The 18,212-nt window shown below is 44.4% G+C and overlaps 1 protein-coding gene across 4 annotated transcripts in view; it reads right to left on the reverse strand.

The window, feature by feature from the left end:
- Positions 1-3,551: 3,551 nt before the first annotated feature.
- Positions 3,552-18,212, reverse strand: part of Zhx3 (zinc fingers and homeoboxes 3) — a 123,585-nt gene continuing 108,924 nt past the window's right edge. For all 4 annotated transcript variants that reach the window (XM_028868390.2, XM_028868392.2, XM_028868391.2 and 1 more), the window contains 2 exons: positions 13,395-16,385; positions 3,552-3,899 (listed from right to left, as the gene is read on the reverse strand). In XM_028868390.2, the coding sequence (XP_028724223.1) occupies positions 3,889-3,899; positions 13,395-16,248 (2,865 nt within the window). In that variant the 5' untranslated portion in view covers positions 16,249-16,385 and the 3' untranslated portion in view covers positions 3,552-3,888. The remainder of the gene's footprint in view (positions 3,900-13,394; positions 16,386-18,212) is intronic.

Here is an 18,212-nt window from a genome sequence, read left to right on the forward strand (position 1 = left end):
AGGACTCAGTTCCATTTGGATTTCTGGCTAATAAACCAGGTAGCAATGGAAACAGCAAGTATAATCAGTTGTCATATGTTCAGTCAATATCAAGCCCAGCCGTTCCACCGAAGACCCCCAACAGTCTCATTACCCTGGCATATACAGCCCAGTCATTTACCTGCTCCACTGAACCAAGGCAGAACAAACTGCAGTGTGGATAATTAAGGCTGAAGACTCAGGAAGGCCTGTGCTTAGAGAAGACCTGTGGGCTCCAGGGCTAGAACACATGGAAGTCACCCCTAAAGGTCTGGGCAGGATGGTGGTGAGCAGTGTGCTTTTGAGAAAAAGAACAGGAAGCTAAGTCAGGGATGCTGAAGTGGGGGTTCCAGTCTGGAGTAAGGAAAACCAGGCAGCCTGCCAAACCTTGGCCAGGATGAGCTCATCTAGAAGACTCCTGCAGACAATTGAGCCTTGCAAATGAATGTGATACAAATTCATCTGCAAAAGTGGATGGACCCAACATTCTTCCCTGGGGAACAGCAGGTAAAGGGCAGGGACTTTAGGAAAAACTGTAAGTTCCAAGTTTTGTTTTAGGATTCCTTTTTGCTTGGTTTCCCAGAAAGTGTCTATATGCACTTGGGATGTCAGTGGAACTTACTGAGCTGTTCCAATCTGAGGATTTTGGTCCATACAGAGACTAGGAAGACAAAAGGCTCAAGGCAGGGACAGCTCAACAGTCACCTGCGGGAAACACAAGAGACTCTAACCAGAAAGGCTGCCTCTCATTCTCCACACAGGCAGCTGTGTGACAGGTGTCCTAGGGCCAACAGGGAGGAAGGGGCACAGGTATGGCTTAGCTACTGACAGAATACGCAAACTCTCTGAGCACCATCTGGGCCTAGAGAGTGCTGCTAAGCTTCCTGGTAGGAGCCACTCAAGGCCAGCTGGGGAGAGATTGGAGGATACAGGCAGAAATCTACTGGGTCTGACCCAATTCTTCTGCTTCCAGAGGGAAGGGTCCTCAGGTGAAGGTATTTTATCCACCTGACAGCTGCTGTCACTCAGCCAAGAGAAAAGTACAAGAGCAGTCACTAGTAGACCTCAAAGTGCTGGCAAGCCATCCAGAGAAGGCCTCCTGAAACTGACACACCCAACTCTCAAAAGAAAAATACGATCAAAAAATTACAAGTAATATGCAAAACCTATGTATAAGTTCAGATTTCTGTTAGAATGGGGTCTGGTTTAGAACAAACTTACAACCCTATGTAAGTAGGAAAAAAAATCAAACAATACAGGCAACAAAGAACACTTAGAGTTTACTGCCTCCGGTAAGTCCAAGTAAGTGCAGAGGATGGGGCAAGACTCATCTTACAAAGCAAGCTGTTAGGAGAGGCACATTCCATCCCACCTCTGCAGCCCTCAGCCAGCCTTCTGCTGAAGGCACACAGAACAGCTGACCCTCCAACTGGACGAGACAGCTGTGATCTGTCACGTAGTAGCCATAGACATGGTAGCTGCCGACTTACACACCTACTCCTCTGTCAGTGCACTCATGCTTGGCACCCAGAGCTCTTCCCTGAAGTGCCTGCCTGCTCCATGACCACCTCCCTCATTACCTGTCAAACATAAGGTCCAAGCCACAATTTCCCTCCCCCATCCCAAAGCCAAGGAAGGTCCAAAACAAGGTCCATTTAGTCTGTTGGATTCCTTACCTGGGCAGTCTTGCCATTACCAGCTCTGAGAAAGGTGTGCTGGGGCCAGTGTTACTGCAACTTCCCATCCAGAAGACTGCCCGGTGCCCAAGACCAGGCTGCTATCTGCGTCCAGCATAGTGTCCACCAAGTAACTTGATTTTTCCATTCCGTGTAAATTGTTCAGACCTTTTATAGGGTCTACCATTCAGCTAGTGCAGCAGGGCTCTAGAAGTAAAGCCAGCAGGCATCTGGGCTCAGGTGAGACACAGGCGCTTTCTTGGACAGTAGATGGCTTCCTTTGCTGCTCCAGCTGCCCAGTGTACTTTCATCTCTTCACACACAGGCTACTTCCCCCTAGGGCATTCACATGAAGCTCACGTGTACATTAGATGTATGTTTTTATAAGTATCAAATAAGTATGTGTACAGTATATGTGGATATGTAAATCTGCACGTACACAAACACTAAAGGAAAACTTTCAGATGTCTGTTCTCTGAAGGAAAGCAGTCACTCACCATTCTTTCCAATTCCTCCAAGTTTGGGGCCAAATAACTTCCCTCCCCAAAGAGAAAGGATACAAAAATAGGCTGTAAAACTTGCCAAGTAGTCAAAAACCCCCAATCTGAGACAAATGTGAGGTCATCCCTATGGGGACAGGAAAGGCAAGAGAAACATCTTATAATGGTTCCAGGGCTCTGGGTTACAAAGAAAGCCCTCTTTCCTAGAAGGCTGAAGGCCGCCATGCTCATCCTCAGACTGTCCCCACCCCTGTGAGGGGAGCGAAGATGACATCTACAAGTTGACCACTACTTCTTGGTCAAAATGCTTGCCCCGCCTGTGGGTCTCCTGGTGGAGTTTCCAAGAGGTAAGGGGTCATGAATGATACATCCTGTTTGTCATCTTTGTCCCTCCCTTACCCTGCTTTATCCACTGCTCTCAGAGAAGCCAGCCTTGGAGATACTGAGGCTTTAATATTTAGTACAGCTCCATAAGCAAGTTGTCCATTGTTTCAAAGGCACCTTTTCTTGTGATTTTAATTCAAAGGACACAAGGCTTAGGCAAAAGCAAATAGAGTTCTTGTTTCCCAGGTTGGGAATATAAAATTCAAACTTTAAAAACATCTCACAGGAATCTATCCAGTGATGTCCAGCACCTCTGGATCATGAAACCAGTAGTTGGTCAGGTCCTTGGTGTGCGGCAAGGGCATTCTGCCAGGGACTCCTACCCGAAGGTCTTTGTGTTCAAGACCAGTGCAGGTCATTAAAAAAACTCCCAAGCTCTTCAGCCTCACTCTTTCTACCAGCCATGGTGTACTTTTTCTGACCCGCAGGAGGCATTGAGAGCACCATGGTGGCCAAAGCCACAGCAACTGGCTCTACCTTGCCCTCCTTCCTTTTGCTCTAAAGGAGTCTGAATTGAAGGGCTGAAGGGAGCATATAGGTCAGTACACTGGACTCTACAACAATGGTTTCTTTAGCTGATCTGATAATGGAGAAGTTGGTCCATGATTCAAGCTCCATGAAAAATCAGAATTACAGTTAACTAAAGAAACTGGGAAGCATCCAGTGGTAATCTCATAGCTGGGTTGTGTTCAGAACTTAGGATAACAGTGGGCTCTATCAGTCAGAACAAAGGCAAGCCTGGCACAAATGTGGCTTGCTTCCACTCAGTGATGCAGAGCGCTCTTCAACAGTTCTGTTCCCTTGAGAAGGCAAGTGGGGCTGGGCCTGAAGCAGTTCTGAGCACACCTGTGACTCCTGCTGCTGCAGAGGATGAGGGCCCTTGTGGTCTCAGCTTCCCAGAGAACAGACATGGCATTGTCAGAGCTGTACTGCTTTGCTAACCCGAGCTCCTATGTATTGAGAATGTCTGTAGTTGGATGCTTTATTAAATGTATATGGGCAACTGTATATGCTAAAAACTTGATTCTGGGTCTATGTCTATGCAATCTGAACTGCTTGTCCCTGGGAGGCAAAGGAGAGGTCCTGCATAGTGGGAGGGTGGGCTGATGCGAACCCCTTGCTACTTGCTTAGAAGTATCAGGCAGAGGGTTGTTAGGGTGGCGGCAGGTTCTGGGCTCAGTGAGGCCTCCAGAGGCTCTCTTGGGCGCCTGGCAAAGCTGGCCATCAAGATGATGCATGGCAGGTTTGGTCCTTCCACGTGGTAGACAGCATCCCAGACTGGCCGGTCCTTCACAGTAATCAGATCAAATTCAGTCTGTTTCTGAGGAGAAAACACATACCTGTCATATACAACTTGTATACCTCCCAGGTATGCCCAGTCCTCACTATCCTGGGTGGTATCAGTGGTGTTGGGGATTCCTTAATTCCATAAGTAATGCCATGCCACTGTCCCCTCCAGTCTGAGAGAAGAGCAGAGTGTGGGTTAAGGACAGGATGCTGGCCGAATCTGACAAGGCCTTCAGACTTCTTGGCTTCCTGGCACTCACTGCAACCATCATCACTGCAATCACTGACCCCTGATGCTACCCCTGTATTCTAACAGCTAGTCCTGCCTCCTGGCCCATAAGAGCCCTGAGTTATGGCATCTTGGCAGTTACTGTGCCCCCTCCTCATGTCTTCATTTATAAAAGTCAGGGCAGCTGATCACGAGTCTCATCTCCTAGGTACACTAGATCCACTGAGGTTGACAGGGGAGTAGAAGAAGCCAGGGTGCTTGTGGAGGCAATGCTACCACAAGAGTATGGCTACCCCTGCCACCTCTGCTCTGTTCTGCCATGCTTGTTATTTCCACCCACTCATCCCCTCTCCAGCTTAAAAAAAAAATCTTGGTTCAATACACCTAACACTAAATTTCTCATTACAGCCATACTAAGTATATGACTCAGTATTATGTACATTTCTGTTATGAACCATCACCCTGTTTCCAGAAAGTTTTCAGCACCATAAATAGAAGTTCGGTGTCCATTATATAACTACCAATTCTTCTCTCAGAAGTAGCCTACATTCTACCTTCAATTTTCATAAAGTTGGCTATTCTAAAGACTGCATATAATAGAATTATACAATATTTGTCTTTTGTGACTGGTTTATTTCACTTAGCATGTTTTCAAGTTCCATCCATGTTGTGCAATGTATCGGCATTTTATTCCTTTTTTATAGTTGAATAATACTCCATTGAATGTTTATAGCACATTTGTTTATCCATTCCTGTGGCAATGGGCACAGGTTGTTTCCTTCTTTTGGAACTTGTGAATGAATATTGCTGCTTTGAACATTCGTGCACAATGTCAGCTCAGGCCCTCTTTTCTGGGTTGGATGAGAAGCCTCTATTCAGCTTCTTGAGACTTGCTGAAGAGTTTTCCAAGGTTTAATCAATCACTTTCCATTCATAGCAATATACTATAAGCCAATTTCCCCACATCCTCACCAATGCCTGTGATTTTCTGTTTGTATACATGTTAGCAATAGTATATTTAAGTGTGAGCTGGACTCTCACTCTAGGTTTCATATGCATTTCCTTAAAAACTAAACATCTTAGTCACCTTTTTCAACATTTTTGTCTTTTAAAAATTACTTTTATGTCTATGGGTGTTTTGCCTGCATCTATGTCTGTGTACTACATGTGGTGCTTGGTCCCCATGGAGACCAGAAGAGAGCATTGGATCTCCTGAGACTGGAATTGAAAGTGGTTGTAAGCTGCTATGTGGGTGCTGGAATCTGAACCCAGGTCCTCTTTAAGAGTAGCCAGTGCTCTTAACCACTGAGGCATCTCTCGAGCATAAGATGTTGCCCATCTTTTCATGAGCTTGTAGCTCTCTCCTTAAGAGAAATATCTATTTAAATAAATTTACCCATTTTAATGGCTTGTTGAATTGTACTTCTATGTATTCTGAATATTAATTCCTTATTAGATGCATGATCTTTAGGTGTCTTCACTCATCTGTCAGTTGCCTTTTCACTCTCCAGCTCAGTGGTTTCCAACCTTCCTAATGCTGTGACCCTTTAATACAGCTCATGTTGTGGTGATCCCCAACCATAAAATTCTTTTGTTGCTACTTCATATTTATAATTTTGTTACTGTTATAAATTGTAATGTAAGTATATGATATGCAGGATATCTGGTATGTGACTCCCAAAGGGTTCACAACCCACAGGTTGAAAAATGCTGCTCTAGAGGCTACCATTTAATGCACAAAAGCTTTTTATTTTATTTCTTTTTGAGACAGGGCCTCATTATGTAGACCAGACTGGCTTCAAATTTTCAGTTCTCCTACTTCAGCTTCTGTAATGGTGAGATTACAGGAATGTGCCACCATACTTTTAAAAAGATTTGAAAATCTTCTTAAAACTTTGTTTTGCTGTTTTGAGATAGGGTCTTGCTATGTATCCCAGGCTGGCCTGGAACTCATAACCATTTCTGTTTCCTAAATGCTGATTTAGAGGTGTGTACCACCTAGCTCAAGGTCTTTAAATATTGATGTAGCCCAATTTATTTATTTTTTGTTGCCAATGATTTTCATATCATATTCAAGAAACCTCTGGCTGCTGGGCAGTGGTGGCATACACCTTTAACCCCAGCACCCAGGAAGCTGAGACAGGCCCAGAGGCAAGCAGATCTCTGTGAGTTCAAGGCTAGTCTAGTCTACAAAGCAAGTTCCAGGACAGCCAGAGCTGTTACACAGAGAAACCCTGTTGAGAGACGGGGAGGAGAGGGGGAGAGGGGGAGGAGGAAAGAGGGGAAGAGAGGGAGAGGGAGAGAGAGAGGAGAGAAGAAAAAGAAGAAACCTCTGCCTAATCCAAAGTCTGGAAGGTTTTTACCTGTATTTTTTTTCTAAGTGTTTTATCACTTTTGCTTGGCAGATCCATTTGTATCTAATAATTCTAATTATTTGTAATATTTTCCTTTTTCCTAAGCTGGCCTAGAACTAACTTACGTATCCAAGCCAAGCCTCCAATCTGTAGTAGTCTTCCTGCCTCCATCTCCCGAGTGCTAGGATTACAGGCATGAGCTACCACACCTTGTTAAGTTTAGATTTTTTTTTTAAGTCTTCCATTTCCCTGTTGATCTTCTGTTTGATTTCTGCTTCTTTTGTTTAGTGTTGAAGAATTTCTCACTATATTGTCAGGTCTGGTCTTAAACAAGGGATCCTCCTGCCTTAGGCCTCCTCTCGGCATATGCTATCTCATCTGGCTTCTTTGTGGGCTTTCTGTCCACTACTGAAAACATAGTATTAAAGTCTCCAAAGAGTTTTGCTCATTTCCCCTTTAATTCTGCCCATTTCTATTTTATATACTTTTGGACACAAGTGTGTATATTAATAACTGCTAAGTCTTGTACTAGACCTTTACCAAAATATAATATCCTGTCTGTCATAAATGTTTCATTCAAAGTATTTGGCCTCACCATAATACAGCCACATTGGCTTTCCATGTACTTACTTGCTGTATGACATATTGAGGCAGGAAAGTATAGGAGACAGTTTAGTTTGGGACCCCATTTGGTTTTGATTATGTACACAAATACATACCCCTCTTGTAGCAATGCACTTGGCAGCCTAGTTCCTTCATCTGCATGTGCTCTACACATGTACCCTTCTCTAAACAGCACCTTACGACCTCAGAAATCTCAATATCCCACCTATATCAGGCTACATGTACTCCCATTTGAACCATGGTATCCCTGCCCCTAGTAACAATCAAATGTTGACAGTTTCTATCCAAGCCCATTCTCAACTTATCTGGGTATGAGAGTAGAAGGGCCAGTCTGGCTTGAATTGGTTTTGAGTACGTGTGAATTAAGATAAAACACTGTCCTCTAGTAATATCTTATGGAGAGTCCCCTACTTACCATCTCATGTCTCTGCATAATTGGGTGGGCATATGACTAAAACAAATGCATTATGGGAAAGGACATGCAGAGTAATGATTATATAGCCTAATATACCAATCAAAACAGAGAACCACCCAAGTATACCTGTTAGTAACCAGCTTCTCCTCTTGAACCCCATAAAGGAAGCCTGGGACAGTAATAGGGGCTCTTGACTGCTTTCACTCGGGTGGCCGGCTGTCAATCATGACAGTGTCTCCCTGGATACCCTGCACTATCGCTTTGTTTCAAATGAAGTTATCTTGCTGCTTCTGCACATCTGTGTGATCCTTGATTTTCAGTTCTTTGGATAAAAGACCAAGAGACTGGAAACCTTGGCAAGGACCCCAATCACTGGTAATTCTTCTCCATCCTTTACCCTCCATTTCTTTTGTGTCCCTGTATTTTAAGTGAATCTCTCTCTTTTTTTTTTTTTTTTTGTTTTTTTGTTTTTTTGTTTTTTTGTTTTTCGAGACAGGGTTTCTCTGTGTAGCTTTGCGCCTTTCCTGGAGCTCACTTGGTAGCCCAGGCTGGCCTCGAACTCACAGAGATCCGCCTGGCTCTGCCTCCCAAGTGCTAGGATTAAAGGCGTGCGCCACCACCGCCCGGCTTAAGTGAATCTCTTATTGATAGTATATAGATGATTCCTGCTTGGTTTGATCCAATCTACCAATCTGTGTCTTTAGAACAAATTAATCCATTGATATTGTATATGATTATTGATAAAGAAAGATTACTCCTGACATTCGGCTACTTGTTTGGATCTTTCTTAGTTTTCTTTTTCAACCCTCCCTTACTGCTTTTTGGATAGTGACTTGTTTTTCTCAGGGTGCTCAGTTTGACCCACCTTTTTATATTTTTGTTATTTTCTTGCTTAACTTGGGGATCATAATTAACACTTTAGACTTGAAGCAACCTGACACCACTCAGTTTCCATGTTATTTAGACCCTAACCCTGAGTATCTCCTCCCTTGCTCTTTACTGCATTATTATTAGTGACTCGGGCTTCATCTTCCTGTTACTAACACAGATTTATACTTCACCTGAAGTTTGCATTTTAAATCATACAGGGAAAATAGAAAAATGCAAACCAACTACAAGTATAATAGTACTGGCATTACATTTACCTATAAAACTATTTTTTATTATGGTTATTTTTTCTTGTGGCTTCAAATTGCTATTCCATGTCATTCATTTCAGCCTGAAGGACTCTTGGTAGCATCTCCAGTAGGACAATCTTGTCAGTAATGAATTTTAGCCTTTGTTCATCTTGAAATGATTCAACTGATTTCCTCTTTCAGGACTTCAGCTGTATCCCTCTTCAACCTTTAACCTTATTGAGGATCCCTTATGTGATGAGTTACTTTTCACTAAATTTACCCTGTTTTGAGTTCACTAAATTCCTTGGATGCGTATGCTCTTGTCTTTCATCTTATTTTTAAAGTTTTCTGCTATTACTTCTTTAGATATTCTTTCTGCCTCTTTCTCTCCTCTAGAAGTCCCATAACACACAGGTTCATGTTTATCTATGTCACACAGGCCTCTTTAGTCTCTACTGTCCTTTTTGTTTTCTGTACTTCTGGGTAATTTCATCATCTCTTCACATCCTCTGATCCCTTCCTTCTTGTTCAAATTTGTTGCTCAGTATCTTTAGTAGACTTCATTTCAGTGATTATACTGTTTTGCTTTGGAGTGTGATTTGTTTTTATCATTTGTTCCTCTTTAGCTACCAATGTCATTGTGTTCATCCATTTTCTCTCTGCTTTCCCCCATGGTTTCCTGTATTTCACTGGACAGAGAGTAGTTGAACACACATCTTTAACCAGTAATTCCACTGCCTAGACTTCCTCAAGGGCAGTAAATGTCAAATTCTTTTCTTGTTAAAGGACATACTTTCCTATTTCTTTTTATGTTTTGTAATTTTCTATTGCAAACTGGACCTTCTATGTATAGTGTGTGGTAACTCAAAATTTAATTCTCTCAGCCTCCAGAATTGGTGATTTTTGTTCACTGAGGGCTGGAGCCATCTGAGATTTTTCCAGACTTCCAGTCAAGTGGGTACTCCTCCTGCTGTAGGGTCATTGGAGTTTCTGCTGTTGTCTCTGTGGGAACCTAAGATACTTCAAATATCTGGCTTACTACAAGGGGGAAAGACTCTTTTTAAATAATGACTGGCCTCTATAATGGCAAAAACTCAAAACAAGCTCTATGTTTTGGAGGACAAAAGTCATTACTGCTTACTGGTAAAAACAAGTATCAGAAACCTGGGCCACAGTTCCCATGACTGCCTGCTGTAGGGGTGTGGAAAGAAGACTCCTGCACAGGAAACAGAAATTTACCAAACTAGACAAGCCTCTCCACACTCAGCCCTGGATATTATGAATGTTCAGCAAAACTAAAGAGTTCCAAAGCAAGTTTTAACGGTCTTTTGCTAGGGTATGTTGTGGTTGTTGTTTGTTTGTTGTTTTGGTGAAGGGATGGGCTCTGTGTCCTGCTCTACCATCTTTATAACATCACTCTCTGATCAACATCATCTCTTGGATATGACATCCCAGCCTACTGGTCATCACACAAGCACAGAAGTGGGAACAGTGTATGGACACTTAGACTAATATATTCAAAACCTTCCAGGTAAAGGGGAGAGACAATCTGTTCTGCACTGGAAAAGGGTCAACCCAAACATTTAAAACGATGTCTGACACTATTGTCACTCCATGATGTCACAAGTCACCCCAAGAAGCACTGTGAGGACTGAGGAAATGGCTCAGTTGGTAAAGGACCTACCACACCAGCATGAGGACTTTAGTTCAGATCCCCAGAAACCATGTAGAAAGACAGGCATTGTGTCATACTCCTCTAACCTCCGCTCTGAGACAGTTATAAGGGAAATATGCATGTTTAGATAATGCTACTCCTGAAAGTCTATTAAACAAAACCCCCAGTGCCAAATGTGAGATACCAACTTATGAGTTGTTGGTCATGGAGCTAGGGTACCCCCAAATAATACAAGTCATTGCCATTTCTCTTGGTTGCCCATCAGAACTAATTTATAAGACCCTACAACTGAAGACCCCATATACCTTGGTTGCAAGGATAGAGGTCAAATTGGAACTGAGCTGGAAGCTTCCTCCACGCTGGCTAGCTTCCTTAGTGCTGGAAGATTATACATACATACATACATACATACATGTGTGTGTGTGTGTGTGTGTGTGTGTGTGTGTGTGTGTGTGTGTGTGTGTATGCTGTTGAGGAGGAAAAGGCACCAACAGTCTTTAGTAGCTAGGAACCCTACAAACTACAATACCAATCTGTAAGGCAAGATGTGTCTAACAGTGGACAACTATTAGATGGATAAACAACACGTTCTGATTGGACTTCTGGCCCACTCCAGAAAAGGGAACTAACTTGTGTCTGATAAACACTGACGGCTAAGGAAGTCTCAGGTCATAGGGAAAACTTACTAGTATTGTTTAGCTAAACTATCATGGCGCTGAGCTGCCTGATAAAATGGCTGCTCAAGGTGCTAAGAATAAGTGATGGTTGAGTGCTCAGCCCTAAACAGGATGTTTATACTACCCACTCTAAGGCTCAGGGATCATCGCAGAAGAGAGAATGGAGAGAATGGAAGAGTCAGGGCACGGGGAAAAGGAAAAGGGCTGTGAAATGCTATCTTCTGGGCTTGGCACAGTCAATGCAGTAATAACTTTACAGCAGCTACCTTCAATTCCTAGGAGGCTGGAGAGATGGCTCAGTGGTTAAAAACACATGATGCTTTTGCAGAGGACCTGGGTTCAGTTCCCAGTACCTACACAACTATCTGTAACTCTAGTTCCAGAGGATCCAATGTCCTCTTCTGTCATCCAAGAGCACCAGGCATGCATGTGGTACACAGACATACATGCAGGCAAAACACCCAGACACATACGATTAAAATTATTTTTTAAGTGGGGGGCGGAGACTGGTTCTACCAACAATCATGGATTGCGGAGGGGCTCACAGGGCCATTGAAGTACTGGCTACTGATGGAATCTAGAGGAGAGGTAGCTATTGCCTTCAGTTGTGTGCCCACTGAAGAGCCACTAGGCTCGAATGGACAGTTCCAAGCCCATGGTCACACAGACGATCCTGGTTAAACTCAGTGGATCACCAAAACAGAGGGGCATGAATTTGTGAAAGTGACTGAGAAGTAGAAAGGGTTGGGGTTACAGTAACCAATACACTTTATACATGTATAAAATTATCAAAGAACAAATTCAATAAAAGTTGCTTTAAAAAAAAGTATAGAGGCACACTCTGGAGGATGAGGGTAGGGGTATGCAAAGAAAGGTAGATCCCTGAAACTCACTGGCCAGCCAGCCTAGTCAATGAGCTTCAGGTTTAGTGAAGAACTTTTTCTTAAAAAATTAAAAGGTAGAGAGCAATAAAGGAGAAACATCCAATGTGGACCTCTGGCTTCCACACTTAGATGTATACACACACATACACAAACACACAGAAAGAAGCAGGAGGGAGAGTGGGGGAAGAAGAAAGAAGAGGAGGCAGTGAGAGCACTTTCTGCAAGTGCTCACTGGTGGCAACCCTCCCCCCAACAACCATTACTTAGAAATCTCCTTTTCCTTTTTAAAAAGATATCGAAATAAAGGAGAATATTCAGCGAGAGGGTAAGAATTTTGTGGCTTAAGTAGGAAATAAATAGGGCAGGAGAACTAGGTCAAAGCAAACAAAATGTCCAGGCATTGTATGCACACAGTGCACCACTGTCCAGGAAATGCACAGGATCTCAGGGGCAGCACTGGGATGGATTAGGGCCTCCCACAGAAGCAGCAGTCTCCAGGGAGGACCTGCACAGCTGTCCAATCCCACAGACACTTTCTGGTCTCCTCTGCCCCTTCCTGACCCAGCTGGCCAGGCTACCATTTTGGAGGACCAGTACTTGAGCTTCTGCAACACTCTTCTCTCCAGGCTCCCTTGGTCTAGCTGCTCGGGGCTGGGGCATTCCATCAGGAGACAAATGCAAAGGGACATTGAAGGAAGAGTCTGGAGCTCAGGAACCCAAAACACAGAAAAACAAACCTGAGGATGTGACGTGTCGATGGCTTCACAACTGTGTCTTAAAAATCTAATGTTACTTCTGAATACTAAAATACCACCACCCAGGGAAACCCAAGGGCAAAATTCAAACTTTGGATTTCATATTTCTTAAAACAGAGGTGATTTTTCCATTATGAAAAACATTTCTTCCACATCAGGAAAAACAATACAAACCTAAGATAAGATTTTCATTAGGGGGAAAAAAGCACCCTGTGAGGCTGGAGAGATGGATCATCGGTTAAGAGCACTTGCTGCTATTCCAAAAGACCCAGGGTTGAGTCCCAGAACCTACATGGCAAGTCAGAACTGCCTGTAACCCCAGTTCCAGGGGATCTGACGCCCTCTTCTGACCTTTGTGGGCACCAGGCACACACATATAAATGAGACCATTAAAGAATCTCTCCTGCTTGTCAATTTGAGTTAAATTTCCTCTGAACTCCTAACCCTGTCTTCCACATAGTGCCTGAGATTTTTGTGACTCAGATGACATCTTAATCAATACTAAGAAATGGCTAGGAAAGCATGAGTCCCTCTAAGTTTACTATTTCTCTTCCCTGCATGGATTTAAACCAAAACCACCACCACAAATAAACACAGGAACCAAAACAAAAGTCCAATTCTCAGCCTTTTACTTCTGTGACTTCTATTGCTAGTTGTTCCCTGGAATTTACTCCTCAGCAATTAGTCTGGTTGCCAGGTAGCCTTAGAGACAATAAAACCTGCCACCCATACCCACTGTGACAGCACCCTCCCTCAGATTCAGAGGAAGGCCATGCATGGATCCCATGAGCCCCTTACCGAGCTGACGTCCAGACTGGGGACTCGAAGTGTCAAAGAGCTCTGAGCTGGCCTCAGGAGCACTTGGCTCCCATGATTCACTGTTCTCAGACATCTCTGAATAGGCATCACCCAGCACTCTGTGCACTGCCACAGACTCTCCAGTCCCAGGGCCCTTGTCCTCACTGCTTGTGTCTGCCACCGCCCGGGTCTCTTCACCCATTTTCTCAGCAAACCACTGCTTGACCTGCTGGGCACTCATTTGGGTTTTGTCACAGAGGGTCTGCAAATCTTCCTCACACAGCATCTTGTGTGTCATGTAGTAATCTTGCAGCAGCTCTCGGTTGCCAGGGGCAATGACGAGCAGACCTGGTGGGAAGTTGCCCCTCTTATAGTCTTCATACCACTTGAGCTGGCCATTCTTCAGGGCGTACCTGCTGTCTCCGAACCAGCGTACCACCTCTGGCCGGGGCAGCCCTGTTTGGGCCATGATGGAGTCATAGTCCTGGTTGCTCGGCCACTGTGTCTGGACGAAGAGCTGCCGTAGCAAGTGACGCTGCTGTGCCGTCTTCTTGTAGCTCACTTTGCCCAGTGGCTGCTCTACCAGCTTGTGCAAACCCTCCTCCTCAGGCTCGCAGACACCCGGCCCTGGAAGCTCACTCTTGCCGCTGGCTTCAGTGACCCGCAGGTTCTTGAGGTTGATTTTTATGGGGCTGACCTTCCGCTCTGCCAAGGTATGGCTAAGAAACATTTCAGGAGAGCCATTTTCTCCAGGAACCCTCAGCTCACTGGCCAACTCTTCATCTCCACCCTCCTCCTCAGCACCCTCCTCCTCCTGAGGTACCTGCCCATCAGCCTTCCTGGGCTCCTCAGCATTCACCTTTTTCCGTCTCTCTGAGAACCAGCCATCGATTTCCCTTCGGGTCATTTTGGTTTCACTTCTCAGGCGATCTAGCTCCTCCTCAGGGGGAAGCGGGTTTTGTGCAAAGCTGCTCTCCAGAACTCGAAGCTGCTCTGGGGCTCTCTCTTTGTATTTGGTTGGTGTGAAGTCTGGGGTCTGGTGCCAAGATTGTCGTTTTGTGGCAGGGTGGCTTGCTAGTGAGGTTGCTGTTGGGATACAGGTCACCTCCGGAACTTTGGAGGACAGAGGAAAGGGCACCTCTGGCACAGAGTCAATGAGAACAGAGCCATGCTCTCCAGGCATCATGGCCCTGGAGCCCTTCAGGTTCCGGCAGTGGTACCGCCGGTCACTGAACCACTTCCGCACCTCTCTGGTACTGAGGCCTGTCACTTTGGTCAGGTGCTCTACTTCACTCTGCCCAGGGAACTGGTTCCGACAGAAGCTTCCTTTCAGGGCTGACAGCTGTTCATGAGACTTCTTGTTTTTGTAGATGCTTGCATCAAGGAAGGCTTGGGAAGTTATGCTGGGGCATGCTGTGAGGAGTGACTGGGCTGCATTGACTACCTTCACAGCTGATGTTGTATTTGAACACACAGTGTTGATGGGTGCCACAGTTGGCTTGGGAACAGATGCAGTTGTCAGGGGGAGAGATGAGCTTGACGCTTGTAACCCGTTGGCCATCAATGGCTGAGTGACCAGGAGGCCCCCTGCTGTGCCCTCTGGCTGTCCCACAACATGGCCTGGGAGAGCGGCCTGGATGAGATGCTGTACATTGCCAGTACTGGCAACAAGGGGTGTGTTTAGAACTGTGATGGTGGGCTGAGGCACAGATTGGATGACTGTATTGAACATCTTTTTCCGGGCATCTTCAATCTCCTCAGGAGACCAGCTGATTCCCTGCTTCAGCCTCTGGGCTGTGAACCAGATCTTAAGCTGTTCTTCTGGATACTTGGTCACCACAGTCAAATAGCAGAGTTCAGCTTTGGTTGGGTAGGGGAATTTGTGGAAGGAGTTCTTCAGAAAGCTGTTGGAGTCCATAGCTGCATTGTATGTTGGGATGCTGCTCAGGGGGATCATGACTTTTGGAAGGGCCTTGGATGTGGGCAGGGGCTGGTGGGTATGGTGCTGGGCTTGCACTGGGGGCTGCTGCTGGAGGGAGAGGAACTGTGCTATACCAGCTGGTAGTACTGGCACTGTTCCTATCAGGGGCCCATTGGCAGCATGAGGGGGCTTTGAGGTGCTAGCAGATGCCTGACTGACTGGAGTTGCCCCGTTGGCGAAAGTGTGGTCCCCCTCTTTAATCTCTGCCTCCCCAGCCAATGGCTTTGGCAAAGCTTCACCCACAGGCTGATTGGGAGCATTTTCTTTAAGCATATGGATTTTCTTGGCTTCGCCTTTGCCTTTCATTATCTTCATGATTGGTGTCTTGGTAATAATGATTTCAGCCTGTCCATCAGTCCCGTCAGCGGCAGATTCACCTGCTAGGTCAGATGTGCTAGTACTCTCAGGGACACTCTGTTCTACCACTACATGATTGTCTGGCTTGGTCACATTCCACAAAAAGCTGGCTTCCCCTGAGTGACACTTGGCATTGTGCAGGGAAAGCCCCTCGGGGGTTTTTGCCAGGAAACTGCATCCTGTACATACAAAATTTGGGTCTTTATTAAAGTCTGTGTGCTCTGAGTTCATATGCCCTACAAACTGAGTCATGTCCTGGGACCTGAAATCACAGTCTTTACAGGAATACACATAGCCATCCAAAGTGCTCCGGTGCCCGTTTGCCAGGGCAGAGCCCTCAGTGCTGCTGGGGTTTGGGGTTGCCTCACTGCTGGCATCAGGTGCTTCTGAGGGCAGATCCTGCTGGGGACCTTCAGGCAAAGTTGCCACAGGCTGAGCCTCTGTGCTGGCCCCCTGCAGCACCACAGTCTTAACCGGGATCATGCATGGGGTGGTGGACTTCCTCTTGCTGGCCATGGTGACAATCACTCTGGGTGATCAGCAGGCGAGAGGGCCTTGCAGGACAAATTTCAGCTACTCCATGAGGGCCTGAGAAGTGCTTCTAAGGGTGGCTTTATCAGTCATTTGCAGAAAGCCACTTTTCCTTGTTAAGCCTGAGGAGAAAGAGAAAAACTATGATGACGATCTTGCAATCTCCAAATCTGTGTTTCTAGGTCACCAATCAAATACCCACTGCTGGTTTTCTATCTTGTAGGTCTTTTCACAAGAAGCTCATGTGCTTCTTAGCTATGAGTTCTAAAGCAGGAGCTCCTTGGTAGCTGTGCTAAGAAATGAGCTGGGATGTTCTGTACCATTTGATAAGCTTAAATTATACAGTTTCTTTTTGTTTCTTTTATCCCCCTTATCTTTGCATTCAGTAACTCCGCTTATAAAAAAGAAAGAGGGAGGAAAGGAAAGCCACCCTCTTTGGACCTAAAAATCTGACCATTTTGGACTGAGAACAAAAGACCCAGTGTAATTCCTGTTTAAACATTTGAGCCAACAAGTGCTTTCTTTTCACAGTCCTCCCACATATAAGAACATGAAAATGCCTCTGTCTCCTTCAAGCCAGGCCCAGAGACAAAGTCCATTTTAGTCAGGCCTGGCCTTTCCTTTTGGCCTACCACCTGTATTCCCAACCAAAGTTGTGGTCCCTCCATGTTCCTAGGACACAGTCACTTAGGTGAAGCCAAGCATCAGAAGGTTAGGACCCCCACATACTCAGTTTGGGTGGAGCAACTCAAAGTGAGGCCTCATCTTGGATTCATGGAACTACTCACAAGCATGTATTTCCTTGTTTTATATTTTTCATTTTTATTTCTTTTGTATTTTTTCATTTTTATTTCTTGTGTTCTTTGTTTGGTTGTTTGGTTTGGTTTTCCAAGACAGGAATTTTCTGTGTAGCCTTGGCTGTCCTGGAACTCACTTTGTAGATCAGGCTGGGGTTTTTTTTGTTCTTAAAACAAAAAACAAACAAACAAACAAAACTACTATTGAATCTTTGATCTGCTTGAAATTAAACTGAGGGATTTACTTATATGTAAAATAACTGTAGTGGCTACTTCATGGGACACCCTGAGAAGGTGTTTTGTCCTGTGACCCTGCCCTGTTTGTTAAGAGTTGCCATCAAGGCCGCCTCTTGAGGAGCCACACTCCTGTCTCTGGTGTGCGCTCTCTTGTTCCCAAGTGCCTTCTCTTCCTACTGACCCCTAGCTTACATCTGTATTACATTTTCTTTCTAAAACTCTGGCCTTTAAAAAAATATACATCACCATCATTAACTTTCTTTTTAGCAAATGTCCAAGCTATAATGACTGAATATAGTGATTCTAATATTAAAATAAAATTAGTATCAGTGTTTAGATTTGATAAAAAGGTAAAGAAAATTTAAACATCTTGATTCAAATTCTTAGTAAACAAAAAGAATAAACTATATTTTTTGGCTTCTAAATCTAGCCTGATGATCATGGTGATAAAAGTAACGGCTATTAAAAAGGCTATGATAATAAGATAAACACACATCCAGAGCTAACCGCTTGTTACTATTTCTACTACCAACTTACCAATGTCAGGAACAAATTTACTGAATTTAATTACAAAGATAATTATAGTATGTGAAGTTTAAGAAAATAAAACTACCTAGTAATAATTCAATACTCTTCTGTGTCTAAATATACATATTTTCAATCATAACAAACATATATTTTCTTTTCCTCACACTATCGTACATATTCTCATTGTATGGCTTTCATAATTAAAATGTCTACTAACAGTCTAATAATGTACTGCAGTGGACTTAACTCTAATGAATCCTGCTCCGTGTCATATGAACTTCAATTGCTCACTCTTAGGGGTCACAGTACAGGAACAACTGCCCATATAGGATATTTTTTCTTCCAAAAGTTATTTCCTGAGGGTAAGTGCCCATAAATAGGTTTATT

The sequence above is a fragment of the Peromyscus leucopus genome, chromosome 4 (assembly GCF_004664715.2).
Source record: "Peromyscus leucopus breed LL Stock chromosome 4, UCI_PerLeu_2.1, whole genome shotgun sequence".
Taxonomy (NCBI): domain Eukaryota; kingdom Metazoa; phylum Chordata; class Mammalia; order Rodentia; family Cricetidae; genus Peromyscus; species Peromyscus leucopus.